We start from the raw sequence: 25,312 nt of genomic DNA on the forward strand, positions 1-25,312 counted from the left end.
GAACATGCTTTTAATTAATTAAAAAGGATTTGGGGGAAAAAGTTATAATGAGCAAATCAAACCTGTGTTTTCATGGGTTTTATTGCTTAGGATGATAGTGATCTACAGTTTTTTCTTTAAATATGTTTATTTAAGTAAATAAAAAGTGTGTTCATCTTCAAATTATTAGGTAGGTAATAGAACATTCTCTTATATTTTCTTCTAAAATATTATATACCAAAGTATTATCTCCAGAAGTTATAAAGAACATTCTATAAAGCAAAAGGAGAAAAGGCAAATACACAACAGCATGGATCTCATTAATATAATGTTGAAAAGAAGCCAATCACAAAAGATCATACTTTATGATCCAATTCACATAAAGTTCAAAATCAGGCAAAATGAATCCCCTAAATTTTGGAGGGGGCGTAGTGAATGGGAGAGGGCAAAGGGAGCCTTTTTGCAAAGCTGGTAATGTTCCTTTTCTCAACCTGCATGCTGGTCACCTTGTGTGTCGTTTAAATTCATGGAGAGGCACCTTATGATTTGTGTATTTTTCTGTTTGTATGCTATACTTCAATATAAAAAAAATTTACTTAAAAATAAAGAAGAAATATAAGGCCAGTGAATATACGAAAACGTCACCAGGAATCTAGAAAAATGTAAGTTCAAAAAGAGGCAATTTTTCACTCTTAGGGTTGACAAAAGTTGTTTTATTTTCCTGGTTGTCTCAAAAAATGTCATGGTTTGTTTGATTTAGGATGCAAACAAGGCCCTTGCGTTGTATTTGGTTATAATAGCTCTGAAGTCTTTTAAAACCAATAAATCTCCCCTGCCTTCATTTTTTATGTCACTTACTTATTGAGGAAACTGGGTCGTTAATCCTGTTGAATGCTCCACATTCTGGCTTTAGCTGATTGCTTCTGCTGCTTCTAATTTTTTTCCTCCATCCCCCATATTTCCTGTAAACTGTTGGTTAGATGTGGAGTCCACATCAAGTTACGGTCCAAAGTGTTTGGCAAGAATCCATCATAGGTGGCGCTGGTACTTCTGTCACTAAGACTGGCGGGTCCAGGTCCTGACCACCTGGCCCCTCCTTTTTTAAGTTCCCCACCGACCTGCCACCTTTTGGATTTAGTGTCTTGATGATCGTGGCCTGGACCCGTCATTTCATTAAGGAGTGCAAACGGATTTTCTAATTTCTAATTTTCTAATCTCTTTAACTCCCTCCTCATTTACTAGCGGGACTTTCCTAAAAAGAACTTTCGGTCCTCGACTATTTTGTGACTCTGAAAATAGAGTTCTCTGAAGAAGGGCAGGAGGGATGCTTAATGGGTTTCTTTTAAACATTTCAGAATGAATGAATAAGCTCGTGCCCATGCCATCGGCAACGGTGGCCAATTTTGGGGTGTCATTAGAAATTCAGCGACATATAAAATGTATACAGTTCATATTTTCCAATCAATTGCAGTCAATGTCCTTGTTGGGGCTGTTTCCACTTTTACAAGCTTGGGTTGCTTTTTATAGAAAAGTTAAAAATAAAAATTATTTTTCAAAAGAGAAAAGGTTAAAGCCCCACCAGGTCAGGGAAGACTTCCGGGGGGTGGGGGCGGGGAGATCATCAACTTCACAGCCGCCTCTCGCGCTCCCGCCAGGTCGCCAGCGGGTCCCGCGTCCGGGGGCGGAGCGCGGCGTGGGCAGGGCCTTCGAGCCTTTGCGCGCGGGGCGGGGCAGGTGGCGAGGCGGCGGCGGCGGCGGCGCGGTCAGAGGTGCGGCGCTCGGCCACCGAGCGTGCCAACGGGGTCTCCACCGGAGCCGCGGCGTCCCACCGTGCGGCTCTCACCCTTCTCACGGACCCCGCATCCCACCGGCCCCAGGATGGGCGCGCGCGCTTCGGGCGGACCCCGGACCCAGACTGGGTTCCTGCTGCTGTTGCTGCTGCTCGGGCTGCTGGCCCCGGGCGTGCAAGGGGCGCGGGGCCGCGGCGGCACCGAGAAGAACAGCTACCGCCGCACGGTCAACACCTTCTCGCAGAGCGTCAGCAGCCTGTTCGGCGAGGACAACGTGCGCGCCGCTCAGAAGGTGGGCGCCGCGCCCGCGCCCGCGGTCACCTTGCCGCAGCCGCCGCGCACCTGGCGCCCGGGGCCCGCCTGGGCCGTGCGCGGCCTCCGGGGCTGCAGGCCGGCCGGGGCGCGGGAAGAGGGGGGCCCGGGTCTGGGGCGGGGGAGCCGGGCCTGAGCCCCGGGGCCTTCCGCCTGCGGCCCAGGCCCTGCCCAGCCAGCGTCGGGTCTGGGGGCCGGTTCCGGCGCAGGGCCTCGGGGCGCCCTCTGTGCCATGCGGTACTTCTCCTTGGACCTTGCCCCCGGGGGTGCGCGGCCCGGGCCTCCGCTGGGCGGCGCTGACGCCGCCGCGCCTCTCATTCATTCATTCAACACGTTTGAATGAGCGCCTACTGTGAGCCAGGCACCGTGGCGGCTGCCCGGGGGTGGGGGGGGGGGGCGGGGGGGTGCCCTGCCCGCCAGCGCCCGCGCCCTCTCGCCACGCTGCTGCGCTCTCCCCAGCAACCCCGAATTTCCTGTAGCCTTGCACCCGACCCGCTTCCCCTGAGCACCTGAGGCCCTCCTTCTTCTGCTTTGAAGATATTTCGGCTTTTTACTTTTTATTTTTTTTTATTATTTTTTAAGAATGGGAGTAATGCAGTCTGCTCTGTTGCTTTGGCAACCTGGCACCGTAACAACCCTTTTAAGCACCTACTGTGTGCTGGGCCTTCCACTTGGATCGTTTTGTTCACTTTGGAGCTGTTGAGGAGCTTCAGACCCCTGGGGATGGTGTTGAGCGCTCCGGAGAAGCGCAGGGAGTTCTTTCTCCCTGCTCTGCCCTCGGTAGCCGGGTGAGCCATTCGGGGTAAAAGTCCACCGAGAAAAGGGAAGTGAATAGGCGGACAGTTACCTGTGGTCAGGCGGTTCCTTGAGTACAGCCCTTACTGTTCGTCCTCTTAATTCCTTTGCTCTGCGCCAGTCCTGGGGTTTTGGAGCGGAGGGAAGTTGGGGTTTAAGTTCCAGCTCTTACTGGATGGCTTTGGGCAAGTGGCTTCCCTTTTTTGAGCCTCCGTTTCTTTATTCCTTAAATGGGGCTAATGATAATATCCTCTTGGTTATGAGTTTGTAATTATGAATCGTTGGTACGTTCTTGGCCCAGAGTAATGGCAGAATCAGTGTGAGCTACCGTTGTTAGTTATATCCTGGCCAAGGCGCAAATCAACATTGCGTAGCCCCGCTGAAAGGGCTTTCAGGGTTTAAAAAAAGTTTTCTTGTGCTTGAGGTGGAGGGGAAAGAAAAGAACATTAAAGCCCAAATCAGATTGGCTGGATATTCTGATGGGATGAGATGAAATACAAGTTAATCTGTTGGGAAAACTAACTTCTGACCACCATCTCCTATAGGTGTTCTGAGCCCCCGTAGAGGGTGTGGGTTCTGGCGGGATCTCTTTGTAGGTGGCCACGGAGGGAGAAAACAAAAACACCAGAGTGCAGAAAGGTGGCCATCCAGTCTGCCTGAGTGTAAAGGGTGAATCTGCACCTCCCTCCTGCCATGTGCCTGAGCCATTTGAAGGCAGGAATCATTTCTTTTACAGCAAAAAGAAGTCTTGACTTTTTTTGAGGAGAATAAGCACACGTAACCCATGTCTTGGCCGACGGTCCTATCTGAGAATATAAGGTCCACGGACGTGAAATACAATAATAGATACTTAAGAGTTTAAATATGGGTTGGTGCCAATAAGACAGCTGTATTCTGGCAAAGAATCCGAGAATCTCGAGGTCAGAACTGCAGTTTTGTGGTAAATGAAGTTTTGTGCCTTCAATAGAGATGGCAATAATACTAATTTGTTATTTGTTTAGGATGCATGTTTTTTCCTTTTTTTTTGGCCAAGCGGCATGCAGGATCTTAGTTCCCTGACCAGGGATCGACCAGGGATTGTACCTGAGCCCCCTGCAGTGGAAGCACAGAGTCTTAACCACTGGACTGCCAGGGAAGTCCCCAAATGCACCTTTTTAAAAAAGATCTAATTGGTTTTATTCAGCAATTCATGAACTGGGCAGCATCCCTTCTAGCAAATAAGTGGTCCATGTTCTAAGTCCTTTTATAGGTAGAGTAACTCACTTAATCCTTAGAACAGGCCTATGAGGTAGGTACTGTTAATGTTTCCATTTTACACATAGGGAAACTGAGGCACAGAGTGGTGAAGTGACTGGCTTCAGGTCAGACTGGGTGGAAGAGCCAGGATTTGAACCCAGGCACAGTGGGTCAGGGGTCCACACTGGTACCCTCACTGGTCTTCCGGCCTCATGACCCTTCCTGATTCCCCTAATCATTGTGACATCTAGAATGAGGCTGCCCTGATATTTCCTGCCAAGTGTAGCCTAGACCGGCCAGGCCTGGGGGAGATTGTTTTGTTAATCTTAATTAAAAGAAAACTGGATCTGCTAGCAACCGTAGTTTTCAGCGAGGCAGACCTGCTTAGTGGGTTGTGAAGGTTGAGGGCGTTTAATGAAAAACTCCATGTTCTATCTAGGACTTGTCTAAAATTAACCCCTGACCTTCTTCTGGTTTGGAGCATGGGCCTTGCTCTCCAACAGACATGGGTTCGAGTCCCAGCTCTGCGTCTCACTAGCTCTGTGACCTTGGGCCGGTTGCTTGACCTCTGTGTGTCTCATTTGTGCAAAGGAGGTAAATTGGAGGGTTGAATGTGATTAGTCAGGTTGTACAATACCAGGCACTTAATAAGCATTTAGTAAATGGTAGAAGATATTTATATGAGAAGGATTCGCCTGGTGTAATTTAGTGTAAGGAAGTACCGTCGTTCAACCTACTCCTGGTGGTCAGTGTTTTGTTAGTTTCCTGTCTTTTGCCACTTGAATCCTGGCTGCAGTCAAGGCCCTTGTATATAAATTTTTTGGAGTGCACTTAGACAAGTTCATCTGTAAATTGTTAGAAATGTAATTGCTGAGCCAAAGGATCTGTGCGTTTTAAAATTTTTAATTGAAATATAATTGGTGCACTTTTCTGTATAAGTTATACAGCATAATGAATTGTCACACACCAGACCCGCCCATGTGACCAGCATGTAGCTCTAGAAATGGGTGGTCGCAATCCCCCTGCCCCAAGACAACCCCTCTCCTGACTCTGACAGCATAAATTAGTTTTGATTGCCGTGTCCTTTATCCACAGTTCCAGTTCATATACTTTTTTAGTACTGAGAGATATTACTGAATTGTTTTCCAGTTGTACTCCCATCATACGTGCGAGGGCTGCTTCCCAAACCCTCTCCAACGAAGTGTCAGTAAACTTTTTGGTTTTATTATTTTACTGTGAGATAGATGGTCTTTTCACTTTTCCAGAATCGGTTGGCGTCTTCTTTTCTGGGAACTGCTTTTTGTTTTCCTTTGCCATTATTGAACTGTTGGTCTTTTTTTTTTTTTAAGAGGCTTACATTCTTTTTTTTTTTAATTTTTTTTTTATTTTTGGCTGTGTTGGGTCTTTGTTACTGTGTGAGGGCTTCTCTAGTTGCGGCAAGCGGGGACCACTCTTCATCGCGGTGCGCGGGCCTCTCACTATCACGGCCTCTCTTGTTGCGGAGCACAGGCTCCAGACGCGCAGGCTCAGTAATTGTGGCTCATGGGCCCAGTTGCTCCGCGGCATGTGGGATCTTCCCAGACCAGGGCTTGAACCCGTGTCCCCTGCATTGGCAGGCGGATTCTCAACCACTGCACCACCAAGGAAGCCCCGAGGCTTACATTGTTTTGCTTTGTAAGAAAAATATTTTGAGCAGAGTAACTTTGACACTTTCCAGTCTTTTTTTTTCCCCACCAACATTTTAACAGCTTTATTGAGGTGTAATCGACATAGACTGCATATATTTAAAGTGGGACAAAAGTGTACACGTTGGTAAATTTTGACGTATGGATATACCCCTGAAAACATCACCACAATCAAAATAATATTTCCTTTTTATTTTGAAAAGCTGAAAGAATTGAATAAGGAACAACTAGAAACTCCACCTGGGTTCACCATTTCCCCCCCCCAAACTGTTTCTTTTTCACTACAAGCACACACATACACACACTTTTTTTGAAAGTAAATTGCAGACATCATGACACTTTCTCCTACAAAACCATAATACCATGGCCCCTCCACCCCAAAACTTAAATTTAGTACAATAATATTTTGTAATATACAGCCCATATTTGCATTTCCTTTATAGCTTTTTTAAAAAAATCCAGCACCCAATCAACGATTGCTCATCGCATTTGGTTTTCATGTCTCTTTAGTTCCCTTTAGTCTGTCAAAGTCCCTTCACCCATTTGGGGGTAAGGGGGGCTTTTATGACTGACATTTATGTCTTTTTTTTTTTTTAGTAGCTTTATTGAGCTGTAATTCAGATACTATACAATTCATTCATTGAAAGTTCAGTGATTTTTATTATATTCACAGGGTTGTGCAACCATCACCACAGTCAATTCTAGAACATTTTCATCCCCCCTCCAAAGAAACCCTATATTCATTAGCAGTCACCCCACCTCCCCCAGCCCCTGACAACCCATCATCTTCTTTGTCTTTATGGATTTGCCTATTCTGCGCATTTCCTATAAATGGAATCATACAGTGTGGTCTTTTGCATCTGGCTTCTTTCTCACTCAGCATCATGTTTTTAAGGTTCATCCCTTTTGTAACCTGTGTCAGTATTTCATACCTTCTTATGGCTTTTTATTTATCCATTTATCAGTTGATGGTCATTTGGGTTGTTCCCACTTTTTGGCTTCTATGAATGGTGCTGTTCTGAACATTCATGTGCAAGTTTTTATGTGAGTGTATGTCTTCTGTATTTTGGAGTATGTACCTAGGAGTGGAATTGCTGGGTCATATGGCAGCTCTCACATTTCAAGGAACCTCTGTACAGCTGTACTATTTTACGTTCCCACTAGCAGTGTATGAGGATTCCTTTCTCCCCATCCTCGCCAACACATGTTCTTGTCTTCCCCCCACCCCTTGGATACATTTTATTTAATTTATTTTTTAATTGAAATATAGTTGATTTGCAATATTATATTAGTTTCAGGTGTACAACATAGTGATTCAATATCTTTTTGGACTATACTTCATTTATAGTTATTTTAGAATATTGGATGTATTCCTTGTGCTGTACAGTATATCCTTGTAACTTATGTATTTTATACACAGTAGTTTGTACCTCTTAAACCCCTACCCCTATCTTGCCCCTCCGCCCTTCCCTCTCCCCACTGGTAACCAGTAGTTTGTTCTCTGTATCTGTGAGTCTGCTTCTTTTTTGTTATATTCACTGTTGTATTTTTTAGATTCCACATATAACAGTTATCACACAGTATTTGTCTTTTCTTCTTTCTTTCTTTTTAACTTTTTAGCCGCCCGGCGTGCAGGATCTTAGTTCCTGGACCAGGGATCGAACTTGCACCCCCTACAGTGGAAGCACGGAGGTTTTTTTTTTTTTAATAATTAATTTTTATTGGAGTAGAGTTGCTTTACGATGTTACGTTAGCGTCTACTGCACAGCAAAATGAATCAGCCATGCATATACACATAGCCCCTCCATTTAGGACACTACAGTGCGTTAAGTAGAGTTCCCTGTGCTATACAGTATGTTCCCATCAGTTGTCTGTTTTGTAGATAGTATCAATAGTGTATATGTGTCAGTCCCAGTTCCTCCCACCCCACCCCTTTCCCCCTTGGTATCCATACATTTGTTCTCTCCATCTACGTCTCTATTTCTGCTTGGCAGGAAGCGCGGAGTCTCAACCACTGACCCTCCAGGGGAGCCCCAGTTTTTGTCTTTCTCTGTCTGACTTATTTCACTAAGCGTAGTATGCTCCAGGTCCATCCAAGCTGTTACAAATGGCAAAATTTCATTCTTTTTTATGGCCGAGTAGTATTCCGGGGTATGTGTGTGTGGGTGGTGTGTGTCCGTGAACCACATCTTTCTCCATTCATCTGTTGATAGTTGTCTCTTTTAGCGTATCCACTTTAGTGGGGCTGACATGGTATCTCGGTGGGGTTGGGAGAGGCCAGTTGACTTTTGAATTGTCGCCTGATGCATCTTACCTGATTGCATCCTCAGGGTTAGATTGAGGAATTACAATTCCAGCAGGAATTCTAGGTGAGGGTCTGTGTCCTTGCTGGGGCAGCAGATCAGGGCACAGGGTGTCGCCTTGTCCCATGACTTTGATCTTCAGTTGAGGCCTTCCATCCGGGAGGTGCCTTTTCCCCTTTGTAATTCATTCGTGCAGGTGGTCTGCACGTGTGTTCCAGCACCTTCAGTTCACGTAACCTTTGTCTCTCACTGTGTTCCTCAGATGCTTGGGCAGCCTCTGAACTGCAGAAACTCGCCCCTTCTCTACCTTGCTCATGAAGACACATGTGCCCTTACAGCCTGATTTCCTGGGAGCCAGTTTGCACGTGCCTGGGGGTGATAGGGTTGAGGAGAGCTTAGGATGCGGGACGTCCTCCAGATTTAGGAGGAGGGTGATGAAAGCCTGAGCTGGAGTAATCGTGTTTTCTCCCATAGCCGTGGCCACGGCCGCAGGCCTCCTGAGTTGGTTCACCTGAATCTCCCTCGTTTTAACTTTTCATCCTGAAAATTGTCCAACAGACACAAAGGGGGAAAGAAATGTATAATGAACCCCTGTACCCAACACTCAGTTTTGCCATTTTTGTTACATTGCTCTCCCCATCGAAAAAGTTTTTGAAGCCTGGCATAGTATTTTAAAGCTAATCCAAGACATAATGGTTTACTTTTGAATACTTCAGTCTGCGTCTTTAACAGGTGAACATTTTGCAAAGATCGTAGCCATAGTACCATCGTCACAGCTCATGACAATTCTTTTTTTTTTTAATTTATTTATTTTTTAAAATTATTTATTTATTTATTTATTGGCTGCATTGGGTCTTCATTGCTGTGCGGATTTTTCTCTAGTTGCAGCGAGCGGGGGCTACTCTTTGTTGCGGTGCACGGGCTTCTCATTGCGGTGGCTTCTCTTGTTGCGGGGCACGGGCTCTAGGCCTGCGGGCTTCAGTAGTTGTGGCTCGCAAGGTCTAGAGTGCAGACTCAGTAGTTGTGGCGCACAGGCTTAGTTGCTCCGTGGCATGTGGGATCTTCCGGGACCAGGGCTCAAACCCATGTTCCCTGCTTTGGCAGGCGGATTCTTAACCACTGCGCCACCAGGGAAGCCCTGACAATTCTTTAATAACCAACCCAAGTCCATTTTCCAATTTCCCTGATCGACTCAAAACGTCTTTACGCAAAACTGCTTTGTTTGAATTGGGATCCAAACAAAGTCTACACTTGCATTTCACTGATATGTCTTTTAAGTCTCTCTCTCTCTTTCTCTCTTCATTTTTATTTATTTATTTTTTTGGCCTTGCTGCGCACATGTGGGATCTTAGTTCCCTAGTTCCCCAACCAAGGATTGAGCCTGGGCTTCTGCAGTGAAAGTGCAGAATCCTAACCACTAGGGCACCACAGAACTCCCAAGTTTTGTTTTGTTTTGTTTTGTTTTAATTTTATTAAATTTTTTATTTATTATTAAAATTTTTATTGAGGTATACTTGATGTACAGTATTATACAAATTGTACAATATTATATAAATTTCAGGGGTACAACATAGTGATTCACAATTCTTACAGGTTATACTCCATTGATCGTTATTATAAGATATTGGCCATATTTTATAGGTTGTAGAAAACATACAACCTGTGCCGTAGGTTCAGCTTTTCACCTGATTTCTATGAACTGCTTCAGGCTCTGGGCTCCGCTGAACCCCCGTCTTAGTCTGCAGGGCTGCCATGAGGAAGGACCACAGCCTGGGCAGCTCACACAGAAATGTATCGTCTGGAAGTTCTGGAGGCTGGAAACCTGAGATCGAGGTGCTGGCAGGGTTGGTTTCTCCTGAGGCCTCTCTCCTTGGCTGGCAGATGGCCGGCTTCTCCCTGTGGTCCTAGGTCTTTCCTCTGTGTGTGTCTATGTCCCCATCTCTTCTTGTAGGGCCACCAGTCCTGTTGGATCAGGGTGCCTCATATTGATCCCATTTCACCCTCGCTGAGATTGGGAGGAACACAGCGCAGCCCGCAGCACCCCCTGAGGGCGCCTGTGTCTTCCCACAGACAAGGCAGTCACATTGCCCAAGCGGAAGCCACAGTGAGTGGTACCAGGCCCCCGGGGCAGAGAGCGAGTGTGGTTCCCACCGCTCAGTCCAAAAGGCCCACGATGGGTCTGTCCCTGCGACACCCTCTCCTGCCCCGGCCGGTTGCCAGGGTGGGCCTGACTTTCCTCTGAGCAAGGCCAGACCCTGGTTGGGCCTGTGGGTTTCTGAGCACCTGCTTGAAGGCGTTTGTTAGGTGGGAAGGGGATGGCTCCGTTTGGAGAGAGGGCCGGACCTCCGTCCTTGCTGGGAGCGCTGGGTTGCCACCCAGCAGATCCTCGGGTCTGACACAAGCAACCTAAGCAGCTCCCATGTCCTGAGGCCTTTACAGGTTCTTATGGCTGTCTCATCTTAGTCCCATTTTACAGCTGAGAAAGTGGAGGCACAGAGAGGGTCACAGCAGCAGCAGCTGCTGTTGTCTCTTCCTCCCCAAATAAGTACTTCCTTACACCCTTTCTAGGAGAGCTGGTGCCCTTGAAAAGCCCTATAGCTTTTGGTGTGGAGCTCTTTCCTCTTTCCTCCACTTGAACAAAATGTACAAGTTGCTACCTATTGGCAAACGTGTACAAATCACGCGTGCTTTAAAGAATTATGACAGGAGAAACAAAACGCGGTAGATCCCTGAAAGGGAATGCTCTTTGGCAAGAAAGAGGAATTAAGTACCGATTCATGCTGCAACACGGGTGAACCTTGGCAATGTTGTTTTGAGTGCAAGGAGCCAGGCACAAAAGGTCACGGATTGCCTGATTCCACTGGTATGGAAAGTCCAGGAAAGGCAAATCCATGGAGATGGAAAGGAGATTAGTGGTTGCCTAGGTTGGGGGGTGGGAGGCAATGGGGAGTGGCGACTGCTGATGGGGACAAGACTCCTTTTGGGGTGATGAAAATGTTCTAACGTTAGATTATGGGGAATTTCTAAAAAAAAGCTGTGAATCGTGCCTTTTAAAAACGGGAACTTTATGGTATGTATGTAAATGATATGTCAGTAAATCTCTAACCAAAAAAGAATTATAACTAAACCAACACCAGTGTGCCTTCTCTCCAGGTGATGATACATTCTCCGAAATCCCCTCACCCACCTACGCCTACCAAAGAGAGGGACCGTGACCCTCTCTTCTCTCAGACACACATACTTCCTCCTTTTTTATTTATTTATTTATTTATTTATTTATTTATTTATTTTTAATGAGGATCTTGAATCAGATGCGTATGTTTTGATTGATTGATTGATTTTGGCTGTGTTGCGTCTTCGTTTCTGTGCGAGGGCTTTCTCCAGTTGTGGCAAGCGGGGGCCACTCTTCATCGCGATGCGCGGGCCTCTCTCGTTGCGGAGCACAGGCTCCAAACGCGCAGGCTCAGCAGTTGTGGCTCACGGGCCCAGCCGCTCCGCGGCATGTGGGATCTTCCCAGGCCAGGGCTCGAACCCGTGTCCCCTGCATTAGCAGGCAGACTCTCAACCACTGCGCCACCAGGGAAGCCCCTTTTTTTTTTTTTTTTAACGTCAACCCATCCATTATTTTTTTTTTACTCTTCCAGTTAAAAAAAAAACTTTTTAGATAGGAGTACAGTTGATTTACAATGTTATGTTAGTACCCTTCCAGTTTTTAAATAGCAGCTTATTGAGGTATAATTCACATACCATACATTTCATCCATTTAAAGTATATCCTTCATATATAATTTTCGTATCTTCACAGGGTTGTGTAACCATCACCACAGTCAACAGTGGAACATTTTCATCTGCTCAGAGAAATCCTTTAGCTATCAACCTCTCTCCCTAACCCCTAGCAACTGCTAATTTACTTTCTGTCTCTATGGATTTGCCTATTCTGGATATTTCCTATACATGGAATCACAATTCAGGGTCTTTTGCGTCTGGCTTCTTGTCCTTAGTGTAAAGTTTTCAAGTTTCATCCTTGTCGAAGCATGTGTCAGTACATCATTGGTTTTTTTTTTTTTTTCTTTTTTTTTTTCCACATCATTGGTTTTTATGGCCAAATAATATCCCATTGTGTGGATATGCCAGGCTTATTCATTCATCAGCTGATGGCCACGTGGTCTTTAAATCTACAAATCCCTTTGGTGCTTGCAGCTAGGAAATTTAAGGCTAAAAGGATGATGTCCTCGCAGAAGGGTCTTGGGGCCAGAGCTTCTGTTAGAAGATTGGGGACTTCCGTGGTGGTCCAGTGGGTAAGACTCCGCGCTCCCTAATGGAGGGGGCCTGGGTTCAATCCTTGGTCAGGGAGCTAGATCCCGCATGCACGCTGCAACTAAAGAGTCCGCATGCCGCAACTAAGACCCAGTGCAGCCTAAATAAATAAATAAATAAATAAATAAATAAAATTTTAAAAAAATCGGATGTCAGTAGACATTTGGAACTTCTGTTGGGTGCGTCAAAGCATTTCACACAAATCTCATTTAACGCTCACAACAACCAGCTGCGATGGGTACTATTAATAACTCCACTTGTCAGCTGGAGCCCTGGTATATAGCACACATATAATCTACCCATGGCCACCCAGCAAATAAGGGGCAGACCTGGGACTTGAACCCAGGCGGTTAAGCTCCCAACCCCGCATGCTCTCAGCCAAGCGGACAGCAGTAGCACGGAGGTTACTGGCATCCTTTGCTCTCCTGGCCACTGATGCAACACTACTCCTCTTTCCTCTGTCCTGGAGGATGGCTCCAACCAGGGTATCCAGTTTTAAATGCTGTAACCAATTCACTTCGAGGCATTTAACCTCTACACGTGAGCGTTACAACACTCCGGTCCCCCTGGGAAGCTGGGAATAACCTAGGCGCCCATCCATAGGGGACTGGGTAAGCAGCTGCAGGTGTGCCGTCTTTGCAAAGACTGAGGCCGCTCTGTCCTGCCTGCAGTTGAATAATCAAGGCAGAGTGTTCCATGAGAAACACGGCAGGACTGTACACATATGCTGCCGTTTATGGGGGAAATATTTGTGCCATTCTTCACCCGGTGCATCTAAGAGAGGATCCGCAAGCGAGTGGTGACAGTGCTGCCGCCGGAAGGGGGTTTGGGTTGCGGGGAGTGAGACTTTATACCATGTGGATAGAATATCACTTTTTTTTTAATTTGGCCGCACTGCACGGCATGCAGGATGTTAGTCCACTGACCAGGGATTGAACCCGGGCCCTCAGCAGTGAAAGCGCCGAGTCCTAACCATTGGACTGCCAGAGAAGTCCGAGAATATCACTTATTTTTTAAAAAAATAGAGCAAAATGGGACTTCCCTGGTGGTCCAGTGGTTAAGAATCCGTCTTGCAATGCAGGGGACTCCGGTTCGATCCCACAGGCCGTGGGGGCAACTAAGCCCGGGCATCACAGCGAAAGATCCCACGTGTCGCAACTAAGACCCAACACAGCCAAAAAGATAAATAAATATTTTTTTTAAATACAGTGAAATGAAGCTGCAGCTCATATTCATCCTCGGAGCGCTTCAGTAACCCCGGGTCCTTAAAGCCGGGATGGATGTGGGTCTCTAGTGTTTGCACACGCTAGGGAGATGCTGATGGGACTCAAGTGTGAGAACCAGAGGAAGTTCTCGCCCTTCAGAGTTGCTCCCATGCGGCAGCGTCCCGGGTGAAATAGGTTGGTTGCAGCGCCTCCCACTGTTTGAAAATGAGAAATCAGGCAGAGACTTTGACAAAAGAGTCGGCCTAGAAGGGCTCCGGGAGGAATCGGAGGTGGAGTGAGCAGCTTTGCAGAGAGCTCCCGGCTCCCCCGATGCATTCCTCCCCCCGTAGGAGGGAGATTTGTCTGGATTCGCTTGGTTCTTGGCACCTGGACAGTTAGTCCCGAGCTCCGTCAGTCCCCTGGGCTACTCGGCCAGTCCTGGGGCGGCCTTTGTCATCGGCCGGCTGTGTTTTCTCGTCCAAGTGTAAGCTTGGCCGGACTAGGAAAGAGGGAGCTTTGGCCCTGTCGGTAATGATCTCTCTCTCGTTTCTGCAGTTCCTGACGAGGCTGACCGAGAGGTTCGTGTTGGGAGTGGACATGTTTGTGGAAACCCTGTGGAAAGTCTGGGCGGAGCTCTTGGACGTCCTTGGACTTGACGGTAGGTGTGGGGGGCATTCATTTGAAGGCACTGTTTCATTCTGGTGCTTGTCAAATTATGGGAGTGGTACCCAGGACGGGTGGCACAAGAGAAAACGAGGGGGGCAGTGAGGATGCGAGAGAACCTTTTTTATTGTCATTGTTGCGTGTGTAAAGAGCTGAGATTCCCAGATGCTATTTAGGACAAGGTGCAGGTGGGCAGTGCCAACTTGTCTGCCCCCAGGCAAACCTCGGGGACTGGAGGTGGAGTCTCTAGGTTGTTGGGGTCCGTAACCAACTACTCCAGTTACTTAGACAGAAAGGGATTTAGTACAGGGAATGCGGCGCTCACACAGTCATCACAAGGGCTGAAGGAGCGATGTGTGACCCCCCAGGCGGTTGCTGCCCTGGTCCAGGAATTGGAAGGCAGCTGCTGGAACCCTTTGAATTCAAGCTCACAGCCCTGGTCCAGGCTGCTGCCTGTCTCCAGGAAGCCTGCAGCAGTCTGTGTCGGGGTCCCCTAGACCATCCTCAGGTTCCGTGCATCTCCAGGAGGACTCCCGGGACCCAGTATGTGGTCGTACTCACAGCTGTGGTGTATTACAGTGAAGGACACAAAGCACAGTCAACAAAGGGAAAAGGCTCACGGGGTGAAGTCTGGGGCAACCAGGCACAGGCCCCCAGAGCCCTCTCCCAGGGGGGTCACACAGGACACCCTTTATTCCCCGAGTGAGGTGTCCTGTACCAGGGACGCCCAATAGAGGCTCAGCTTCCAGGGTGTTTCTTGGTGGCTGCTCATGTAGGCGCCCTCTGCCTGCACCTTCCAAATTCCCGACTCCCCGAAGGAAAGCAGGTGTCAGCGTGAACCACACTGATTGTAAAAACCTCCAAGCCAGGGAGCCCTCACTGCAATGTGTGTGCAGTTCACTCAGCTCTCCAGGACTCTGACCACGTGCCCCAAGTTGAACTCAATTCTAACCCTATCTCCTTGGAGGTAGCATCTGATCCCACAGGTCAAGGGCTCAGTCCCACAGTCGGCCCCACTTCAGACACCAGTCACAGATCCGGGTTGTCACCCATGCTTCTGACAGACTAGTATAGATCAGAGGTTCCCACGACCCCTCCGCACCATGGGTTCAATTAATTTGCTAGAGCCGCTTGCAGAACTCAGGAAAGTTTACTCACTGTCTGTTTACTCACTCACTAGATTACTGGTTTATTATGAAAGGATATAACTCAGGAACAGCCAGGTGAAGGATGCATGGGGCAGGGTTTGTGGGCAGGGACTCGGAGCTTCCACGTTCTGAGTTCTGTTGTCTCATTGACTATTGGTGATGGATTCAACCTTTAGCCCCTCCTGGAGGTTAGAGGGCCCAGCCCTCTAATCATCTGGTTGGTTCCCCTGGCAACCAGCCTACATCCTGAGAGGCTTTCCAGAATCACCTGATTAACAAGCACAGGTGTGGGTGAAAGGGGCTATGAATTATCAAGACACTTGTATTGCACTTGTCACTTAGGAAATTCCAAGGGTCTTAGGAGTCTATGCCAGAAATGGGGATGGACACCAAATACATGTTTCTTATTATGCATCACAACCTCACACTCCAGAAATCCGAGTTCCCGGATGCCAGCCAAGGGCCCACCTTGCCAGCAGGTGTTTCTAAAGAGTGGCCTCAGGCCTGCTGGGTGAACTCTTCCCTGCACAGCTCCTAACTAGGGTCCCTTCTCAACAAATCAGCCAGAGCAATTTTTTTTATTACTACTTTTATAGTAGTGATTTAAAAACAAAACAAAACAAACAAGTCAGGTCAAGCCACTCTCCTTAAAGCTGCCCAGTGCCTTCTTGCTGCACTTGGAATCGACCAGGTTCCCACCCAGGACACTGCGAGCAGCAGGGATCTGCCCAGCCCCCACCCTGTTCTGGGACACGCTGGGGTCTTTGACACTTTACAGTCCCTCCAGGTGTTCCCTGCTGGGGGTGATCCTCCCGGCCCTTTGCCTGCTCCCATCTTCCCCATGCTTGGGTCTCTGGTACGTGACACCTCCTTCAAGAGGCCCCTCCTGACTACCCTGTGGGAGGAACCTTGTCCGCAGTTCTCACCCTCAGCTGTAACATCTCCCTCCCGTGTGTGTGTTACGCATCTGCCTTCTGAGATCCCGTGAGTGGGGTCTTGCCCACCTCCTCCAGACTGCAGCCTCGGCCCTGGCTCTGCCCTGGCACAAAGGGGCCCATCGTTAATATGAATTGGAGGCCTGGGCTTCCCTGGTGGTGCAGTGGTTAAGAATCTGCCTGCCGGGACTTCCCTGGTGGCGCAGTGGTTAAGAATCTGCCTGCCAGTGCAGGGGACACGGGTTCGAGCCCTGGTCCGGGAAGATCCCACATGCTGCAAAGCAGCTAAGCACGTGCGCCACAACTGCTGAGCCTGCGCTCTAGAGCCCGTGAGCCACAACTACCGAGCCCATGTGCCACAACTACTGAAGCCCGCGCACCTGGAGCCCATGCTCCACAACAAGAGAAGCCACCGCAATGAGAAACCCGCGCACCACAACAAAGAGTAGCCCCCGCTCGCCACAACTAGAGAGAGCCCGTGCGCAGCAACGAAGACTTAATGCAACCAAAAATAAATAAATAAAAATAAAATTAAAAAAAAAAAAAAAAAGAATCTGCCTGCCAATGCAGGGGACACAGGTTCGAGCCCTGGTCTGGGAGGATCCCACATGCCGTGGAGCAACTAAGCCCGTGAGCCACAACTACTGAGCCTGCGTGCCACAACTACTGAAGCCCGTACTCCTAGAGCCCGTGCTCTGCAACAAGAGAAGCCACCGCAATGAGAAGCCCGCGCACCGCAACAAAGAGTAGCCCCCGCTCACCGCAACTAGAAAAAGCCCGGGTGCAGCAACAAAGACCCAACGCAGCACAAAATTAATTAATTAATTAATTAATTAATTATTTAAAAAAGATATATGAATGGCCAACAGGTACAAGAAAATGTATCAATGCTACATTACTAGTGGTACAACATTACTAGTCATTAGGGAAATACAAATCAAAACCACAATGAGATATTAATTACCTCATGCCTATTAGCATGGCTATTATCAAAAAGATAAGAGATAACAAATGCTGGTGAGGATGTGGAGAAATTGGAACCCTGGTACACTGTTGGTGGGAATGTAAATTGGTGCAGCCACTATGGAAAACAGTGTGGAGGTTCCTCAAAAAACTAAAAATAGGGAATTCCCTGGTGGTCCAGTGGTTAGGACTTCACGCTTTCACTGCCGAGGGCACGGGTTCAGTCCCTGGTCTGGGAACTAATATCCCAGAAGCCATGCAGCGTGGCCAAAAACAAAGAAAAAATAAAAATAGACCTACCATATGATCCAGCAATTCCACTTCTGTGAATATATCTGAAGGAAACAAAAACACCCTGTCACAGAGATAACTGCACCCCCATATTCATTGCAGCACTATTTACAATAGCCAAGACATGGGAACAACCTAAGTGTTCATTGACAGATGAATGGATAAAGAAATTTTGGTGTGGGCTTCCCTGGTGGCACAGTGGTTAAGACTCTGTCTGCCAGTTGAGGGGACACGGGTTCGATCCCTGGTCCGGGAAGATCCCACATGCCACGGAGCAGTTAAGCCTGTGCACCACAACTACTGAGCCTGCGCTCTAGAACCCGCGAGCCACAACTACTGAAGCCCACGCGCCTGGAGCCCGTGCTCCACAACAAGAGAAGCCACCGCAATGAGAAGCCCGTGCACCACAACGAAGAGGAGTCCCCGCTTGCTCCTGTGTGAGGAACCGCAACGAGAGAAAGCCCGTGCGCAGCAGTGAAGACCCAACGCAGCCAAAAATAAATAAAATTTAAAAAAAAAAAGAAATTTTGGTGTGTGTATATATACAATGGAGTATTATTCAACCATAAAACGAAGGAAATCCTGCCGTTTGAAACAACGTGGATGGACCTGGAGGGCATTAAGCTAAGTGAAATAAGAGAAAGGCAAATACTGTAGGATCTCACTTATTTGTGGAATTAAAAAAAAAAAACTCATAAAATGAGAGATCAGATTTGTGGTTGCCAGAGACAGCAAGTGGGAGGCAGGGGAATTGGAGGAAGATGGTCAAAAGGTACAAATTTGCAGTTATAGGATAGATAGATGGAACTTCATGTGTGGGTACCAGTTACAATTAGGTTTGACTGTGAGTAACAGAGACCCCAAATAACAGCAGCTTAAACAAGATGGAAGCTTATTTCTCTTATGTGAAAGTTCACAGGTAGGTGGTTAGGCAGGTAGGTGGCTTTGTAGCACATTCTCCTCGGGTCCGAGGCCCCTTCCATATTATTGCTCCCCAATAGTTGACCTCCCTTCCCTCATGACACAAGACAGCTGCTCCTATTCCAGCCATCACATCCACATTCCAGCAGGCAGAAGAAGAAGAGGTAAAGGGCATATTCCCACTACTTCTAGGAAGCCACCCCAAAACATTTCTGCTTACCTCTCCTTGACCAAAGCTTAGTTATGTAGCTGCAAGGGAGGCTGGGAAACGCCCTTATCCTAGGCAGCCGTGTGCCCAGCCTAACACTGGGCATTTGTTACTATGGAAGACAGGAAGGAAGGAAATTGAAGGCCAGTTTTCAGGCTCTGCCCCACCTGAAAGGTGTTTCAAACCCACGATATGACAGCGTTGCCCTGTCTTTTCCCAGGACTTAGTATAAAGGCTAACGAGGCAGCCGACTTTAGTTCCTTGGGATGTAGCAGAGGCGCGGCCAGTGAGCTGAGCTGCCCACCCCCAGCTTGCAGAGAACCCCCTGACCCCGTGTAACTGGCCGCTGTCCCTCTGTTCTGTCCTGCAGTCTCGAACCTGTCCCAGTACTTCAATCCGAGCTCGGTGGCCAACAGCCCCACACGTGCCCTCCTGCTGGTGGGCGTCGTCCTCCTGGCCTACTGGTTCTTGTCTCTGACCCTGGGCTTCACCTTCAGCGTCCTGCACGTGGTGTTCGGCCGCTTCTTCTGGGCGGTGCGGGTCATCCTGTTCTCCATGTCGTGCGTGTACATCTTGCACAAGTACGAGGGCGAGCCCGAGAACGCCGTGCTGCCGCTGTGCTTCGTGGTGGCCGTCTACTTCATGGCCGGGCCCATGGGCTTCTACTGGCGCAGCAGCCCCAGTGGCCCCAGCGTGGAGGAGAAGCTGGAACAGCTGGAGAGCCAGGTCCGGCTGCTCAACATCCGTCTCAACCGAGTGCTGGAGAGTCTTGACCGCTCCAACGGCAAGTGACAACCAGCCAGCCGGCCGGGTCCCCTCCTCCCAGCGCCCTCTCTCCGGAAACAAAAGAGAAGAAGAAAAAAAAGAACGCCAAACCCCAAACAGTCTTAATAAACATGTCTGAGCAAGAGAGTGGCGCTTTGCGAGGGTGTTTCCGGCCACGTGTCAACTCTTAGGACATCTTCCGGGAAGAATGGGACAAGATCGTTGATGTAGAACTACCCACCAAGTGTCATTAGTGGAAAAAAATCTTTTTTAAACAAAGGATATAACCATATTAGCTGTACAGGAAGAGAAGTTTATCTGTGCATAGAGCATAAAGTTAATTTTTTCAAGCATTTAAATACACCTTTTGTAAGGTTTTTTAACACAGGCAGATCGAGTTAAGTTTTAATAGACTTAAAACTTTACATGGAGGGGAAGACATTGCTAATTCGACCTTTTGGAAGAGTTTCAAGGCAAGCGTTTGTTTTTGCAGCGTAGGGATTGGTGGGTGAGGTCTGTGTGCATTCTTTTCAGGTTCCAAAGCTGTGACCTTCATTTCATGTTGTTTTTCATTGATGTCGATTTGATGAATGTTGTCGCTTCTGAATGTGGGCTATTGGGTTTCAAGGATGAAACTAAACATCTTTTGGATCCTAGTGACCCTAGCCAAGCCCCCTTCAATCCTATTTCTAAATGAAGAAATCATTATTTGTAGAAAACCTAAGATTTTTTTCCCCCTTCTGTACTTCAATGTATTTTAACCTCAACATTTTGTAAAGGGAAATTCAAGGACCAGGCAAAGAAATGTCTTTGGGGTTCGATGCTGGGAGCTGCCTGGGTAAGCTCATTTAGGAATCTATTTGATGTCCTAATTTCGTCATTTGCCAGCTAGGTTGATACAGGAAAGATACACTCTCTAGGGTTTTTTGTTTATTTGTTTCATCTTGGTTTTGGGTGACTCAGGACCTTAGAAGGAAAACCAACCATAGCAGCTAATAACATTTTCAAGTCTGTTGCTGCTTATAAAGCATTCTCAGGAACAATAAGCAGGAATAAGCCAGACTTGGAGAAGATCTGAATTATTTTTCCTGAAATTTTTACAGTACATGTGTTAGGTGCTTTTTGCCTGGAGTCTGGGGTGACCTCATTTTTAGATGGTCCCTAGGGGCAGAGAGAGGTATGTGCAGGGCAGACAGCTGTGGGGTCCTTGACAAAGGGGACTTTGCAAGGCTTGAATCAGGGACTAGTGGAGATGCCCCTTTCTGGGTACCAACAAACACAGGAGAGCAAGGAAAGAATTCCCCAGGTTTTGCTGCCAGGGGTCATGACTGTCTTTCCTTACCCACCTGCGTCATGCCCTAGAGCCCCCTCACAGGAGCCCCTCTATGCAGGTTTGCAGAGACCCCTGTCAGATCAGGTAGAACCAAGACCTTTTGGTCCAGGTATCATTTTGGGGAAAACGCAGCTGCCTGACAACTCCTCGTGTGCCGCTTTTCTGTGACGTTTTACTTGGGGTTACAAGTACCTGGAAAACGGAAGCAAACGTTTTCTGAGGATGTTTATGAAACTTCTGTTTTTAAGGTGCACGATAACGGGACCCAAACTCTCCTGCATTCAGTTCGCTTCCTGAAACACATGCATGTTCCCTAGAATTTGCTTGGGCAAATCTTTACCCGTGGGCATTTGACCCCCGTGTTTTCTGCATTGAAACCGTTCCAGTTTTGTCAGTTAGATATTTACAGACAAATCTGTTTTAGCACAGGGTATGAAGAACTCCAGGGAGGTCATCTTTGCCTTCCTTCCTTTTGTGCATTTGGCTTCTGTGTATTTGGCATGTTTAGGTATCTGCTTTGCTCCTGTTAGCCAGAAGGGAAATTGACATTCTCTGCACAAAGCTTTGAAGTCTTAAATTACTGGTCTGGGTATAATATCCACTCTGTTCTCTCACACATGGAAACCTGATGGGCACTGTGCTGTATTGAGATCCAGGCAGGAAAACTATGTTAACTTGTAGTAGATCGAGGAAGGCTCACATGTCTGGGTGCTGGTGGACTCGGGCCACAGCATCAACTGGAAGTTGCTGTCGAGAATATGCACCTGGTTTTCCAAATTGGCTAAGTGTAGGCTATGAAGCCAGTTGTATAGTTCAATATACTCAAAGGAATGATGTCTTTATTTTTAACAAAAGTTAAATAGTTAATTAGTTCACTAGAAGTATCACTTCAGGGTAGAACAGTCCTTGAAATTCTGGTAGAAATCATGGATGATTGATCTGAATAACGCCTGCTCTTTAATGCGTAAATTTGACTTTTGCTTGGGCGTGTTCTTAACCCCAAATAGTTTGGGTTTTTTTTTTTTTCTTTCTCCATTCCATGGAAGCTTGTAGGATATCTGGCCTCCCCCATGCCCCCTCATCTCTTCCTTTTTTCTCTCTTTTGTACATGGAGAAATGTATTTTTGTACCATATCTCATACCTTGAAGAGAAACCTTTTTTATATCTTCAGGGCTGTAGAATATATTAGTGTAACACATCATTCAACGTGACATGAAAACATCCTGACGAGAACTACTGTGGATCTCTGTTTTAGTTAAGACCCAGTTTTTTAGATATCTTCAAGTTCATCAATGTTAATTTCCCAGTGCTTCAGTATCACAGTAAATACCAAGAACAGAAAATAGTCCAGAAAAGAAAAAGGACCAGCTATCTCCAGATTGCTGGATTTCTGTGGATGTTTGGGGGTAATGTTTGGAGCAATCTCTTCCATGACATCCTAGCAAAGATGCTTGAGTGGTACATCAGCCTTCTGTAAATATATTTTCCAGTACCAATCAGCATTACCTGCCTTCTGGGTTTTTTGGTTTGCTCGTTTTTGTTTTTGTACCCCATATCATTTCTGGTAGCAAAGTGCAACAACAGAATTTCCTGAAAGCTAGCCTTGTGAATTATGCCAGGGGTCTTAACTTATGAAGGTGACCGAGTGACAGCACGGAGAGAGGTTAGTGCCGTTGAAAGAAGGTTTTTAATACCCACAGTTTCCTGGAGACGACAAGCATACCATGCCACGTGGGACCACAGGAAGCCTGATAACACACAGGGTCAGGAAGCAGACAGAGGGGAACTGGATCTATGCTCTTCTGACTGTGGTGGGAAGTAGCTAGTTGGGGATATCACCTGTTGGAACTAAGGGTGAACATGCAGGATGGGGTCAGTGCTTGGGAGGGTTATAATAGGGCTTTTGCACACCCACGAGGGCTGGCTCGCAGGGAAGATGAAAATCACTTTGGTCGTTAGTCTGGCCCTGTGATTCAGCAGCCTTCTGGTTAGGAATAACATGTCAGATGTCAAGTGCAGAATCTAAAACATTGCAAAGACACCTTCTCACTAGTGGGAATCCTGCTTTGCTTCATCTCCATGCTTCCGGCTGCTTCTTAAGATGTTTTTGAGGAATGATACCTGTCTTACAATGTGACACCTGAGCACTTCTCCCTGATGGGTTTTGAATTGGCTGATTTAATAAAAAAAACCAGCTCTCCCATCCAGCTAGCTCACTTTAAAAGGAATTCCTGGGAGTTCCCTGGCGGTCCAGTGGTGAGGACTCAGTGCTTTCACTGCCGTGGCCCGGGTTCAATCCCTGGTTGGGGAACTAAGATCCCGCAAGCTGCTCGGCGGGGCCAAAAAAAATAAAAGGAATTCTTTAAGGCCCTAAAGGTGTCAACCTGCTCCCCCAACTTTTTAAAATAATACATCATCATTTTTGTTTATGGCCATTTGAGTAGTTGAACCTTTCCTCCTCACTTGTGAATAATAGAAGTATATATTTTTGCAGGCTCTAACACAGTACCCTTAAAATTAGTATTGGATAACCATCAATATGATGTATAGTATCTGGGATAAACAAACCTTGTCGTCAATTCTGTACTCTGCTCTTATTGATTCCTTGATATGTAGGAGATACCCCAGGACCAGTTTTTCCCTGGTGGTGGCATAAAAAGCTGATTGTCCTTTGCACCGTCTACTGAAGATCTGCGGCAGCTAATGTTGTTATGAACCATATGTTCTAATGTCTTTTTGCATATTTAAAGGTTTTATTGTGTCAGTTTTAATATCCGCATGTGTGTTAAATCTTTGAATACTGTAATTAAATTGATTTCTTGTGGTGGTGATTAGCTCTCACTTAAAATCCAGCGAAACAATTATTTCCCTCTTAACTGGAAATCATATTTGTGAGGTATGGTACCCATCATCCACAGTGTATTCATGAGTCAAATTTGTATTTTGTGTATCTGGTTATAAATTTTACGTAGCATTTAATTTGATACTATAAATCCACTTGATTTTAATATAGTGGTGTGTGTGTGCGTGTATGTGGTGTGTGCGCACTTTAGTTTCATGAGCCTTGGGAAACTGATTCTACAAATATCATAAATAGACATAAATGTATAAGGCTTATTTTTTTGGCAGAGCGATCCGTACATCCCTCTTATTTATTAAATCACTGGCTTTGGTGTTACGTAGAGATATTTGTAGACCGATTTCAGAACAGAATTAAAATATTGTGAAAATTACAGCTTAATAAATGTTTATGGTAATTTTGTTGTACAGACTTCCTAAATATATTTCATTACTTCCAACCAAGCATTTGTGGAGTTTTCCCAATCTTGACCTGTAATGCTGATTCCATGATTCTGTTCCCCTGTCCAAGGAGAGTCATACAATCTTGAATTTAATTGTTTGATTGGAGGTAGTGTTGCCACATAAAATACAGGACACCCAGTTAAATCTGAGTTTCAGATAAACAACAAATGCTTGTTTAGTGTAAATATGTCCCATGCAATATTTGGGACACACACCAAAGGAAAACAAAAAAGAGTTGTTGCTTATCTGAAATTCAACTGGGCATTGTATATTTTTATTTGCTAATTCAGGCAATCCTAGCAGGGTATAGCAACTGATGTACACCCCTCCACCCCACCCTGAACTGGAATGCTTTTGTGGGTACTAAAAATTGTTTCCTAGCCTTAGCAAACGTTCAGGAACAAATGTAAAAGGAGAACGGAGACGTTAAATACACTTATGACCTGAGAGTATTGCTCCTGGGAATATTTATATTGCAAAGAAAATCTCACAGGGGTCTCCAGGGGACAGTTTGAGGCCAGTCATGGTGACGTTATCTGGAGGCCCCCTGGCTGGCCCAGCACTGGGAGAGCGAACAGGTCAAAAGCAGGGACCTCACACCATGGAGGACGATGCAGCAGTGAGTAACAGCATCAGTGCTGGGTGAGAAAGTGGGGACCGGAAGGAGAAACGACAGCATTGCCCATTTGAGTGAGTTAAATACATCTGGTTAATCATTTTGCAAGAGTACATTAAAAAAAAAGAAATATTCATGCACTCCAATGTTCTTAGCCGCACTACTTGCGATAGCCGAGACATGGAAACAACCTAAATGTCCATTGACAGATGAATGGATAAAGAAGATGTGGTACATAGGTACCATGGAATATTGCTCAGCCATAAAAAAGAATGAAATAATGCCATTTGCAGCTACATGGATGGACCTAGAGATTATCATACTAAGTGAAGTAAGTCAGAGACAAATACATGATTCATATCACTTATATGTGGAATCTAATAAAAAATTATACAGATGAACTTATTTACAAAGCAGAAACAGACTCACAGATCTCGAAATCAAACTTATGGTTACCAAAGGGGAAACGGGGGTGGGAAGTGATAAATTAGTAGATCGGGATTAACGTATACACATTACTATATATAAAATAGATAGGGAGTGG

The 25,312-nt window shown here is 46.5% G+C and overlaps 1 protein-coding gene across 1 annotated transcript; it reads left to right on the plus strand.

Annotated features, from left to right (window-relative positions):
• Positions 1–1,705: 1,705 nt before the first annotated feature.
• Positions 1,706–24,130, plus strand: BRI3BP (BRI3 binding protein). The gene is made up of 3 exons (XM_057526134.1): positions 1,706–2,061; positions 14,177–14,279; positions 19,121–24,130. Exons 1-3 carry the CDS (start codon positions 1,858–1,860, stop codon positions 19,540–19,542), a joined length of 729 nt encoding a protein of 242 aa, XP_057382117.1. The 5' UTR covers positions 1,706–1,857; the 3' UTR covers positions 19,543–24,130.
• Positions 24,131–25,312: the final 1,182 nt, after the last annotated feature.

This window comes from Balaenoptera acutorostrata, chromosome 13 (assembly GCF_949987535.1).
Source record: "Balaenoptera acutorostrata chromosome 13, mBalAcu1.1, whole genome shotgun sequence".
NCBI classification, from domain to species: Eukaryota; Metazoa; Chordata; class Mammalia; order Artiodactyla; family Balaenopteridae; genus Balaenoptera; species Balaenoptera acutorostrata.

Coding starts and splice junctions, on each gene's coding strand:
- BRI3BP (XM_057526134.1), top strand. CDS start 1,858: ATGGGCGCGCGCGCTTCGGGCGGACCCCGGACCCAGACTGGGTTCCTG. Junction 2,062..14,176: donor ACGTGCGCGCCGCTCAGAAG/GTGGGCGCCGCG, acceptor TCGTTTCTGCAG/TTCCTGACGAGGCTGACCGA. Junction 14,280..19,120: donor GGACGTCCTTGGACTTGACG/GTAGGTGTGGGG, acceptor TCTGTCCTGCAG/TCTCGAACCTGTCCCAGTAC.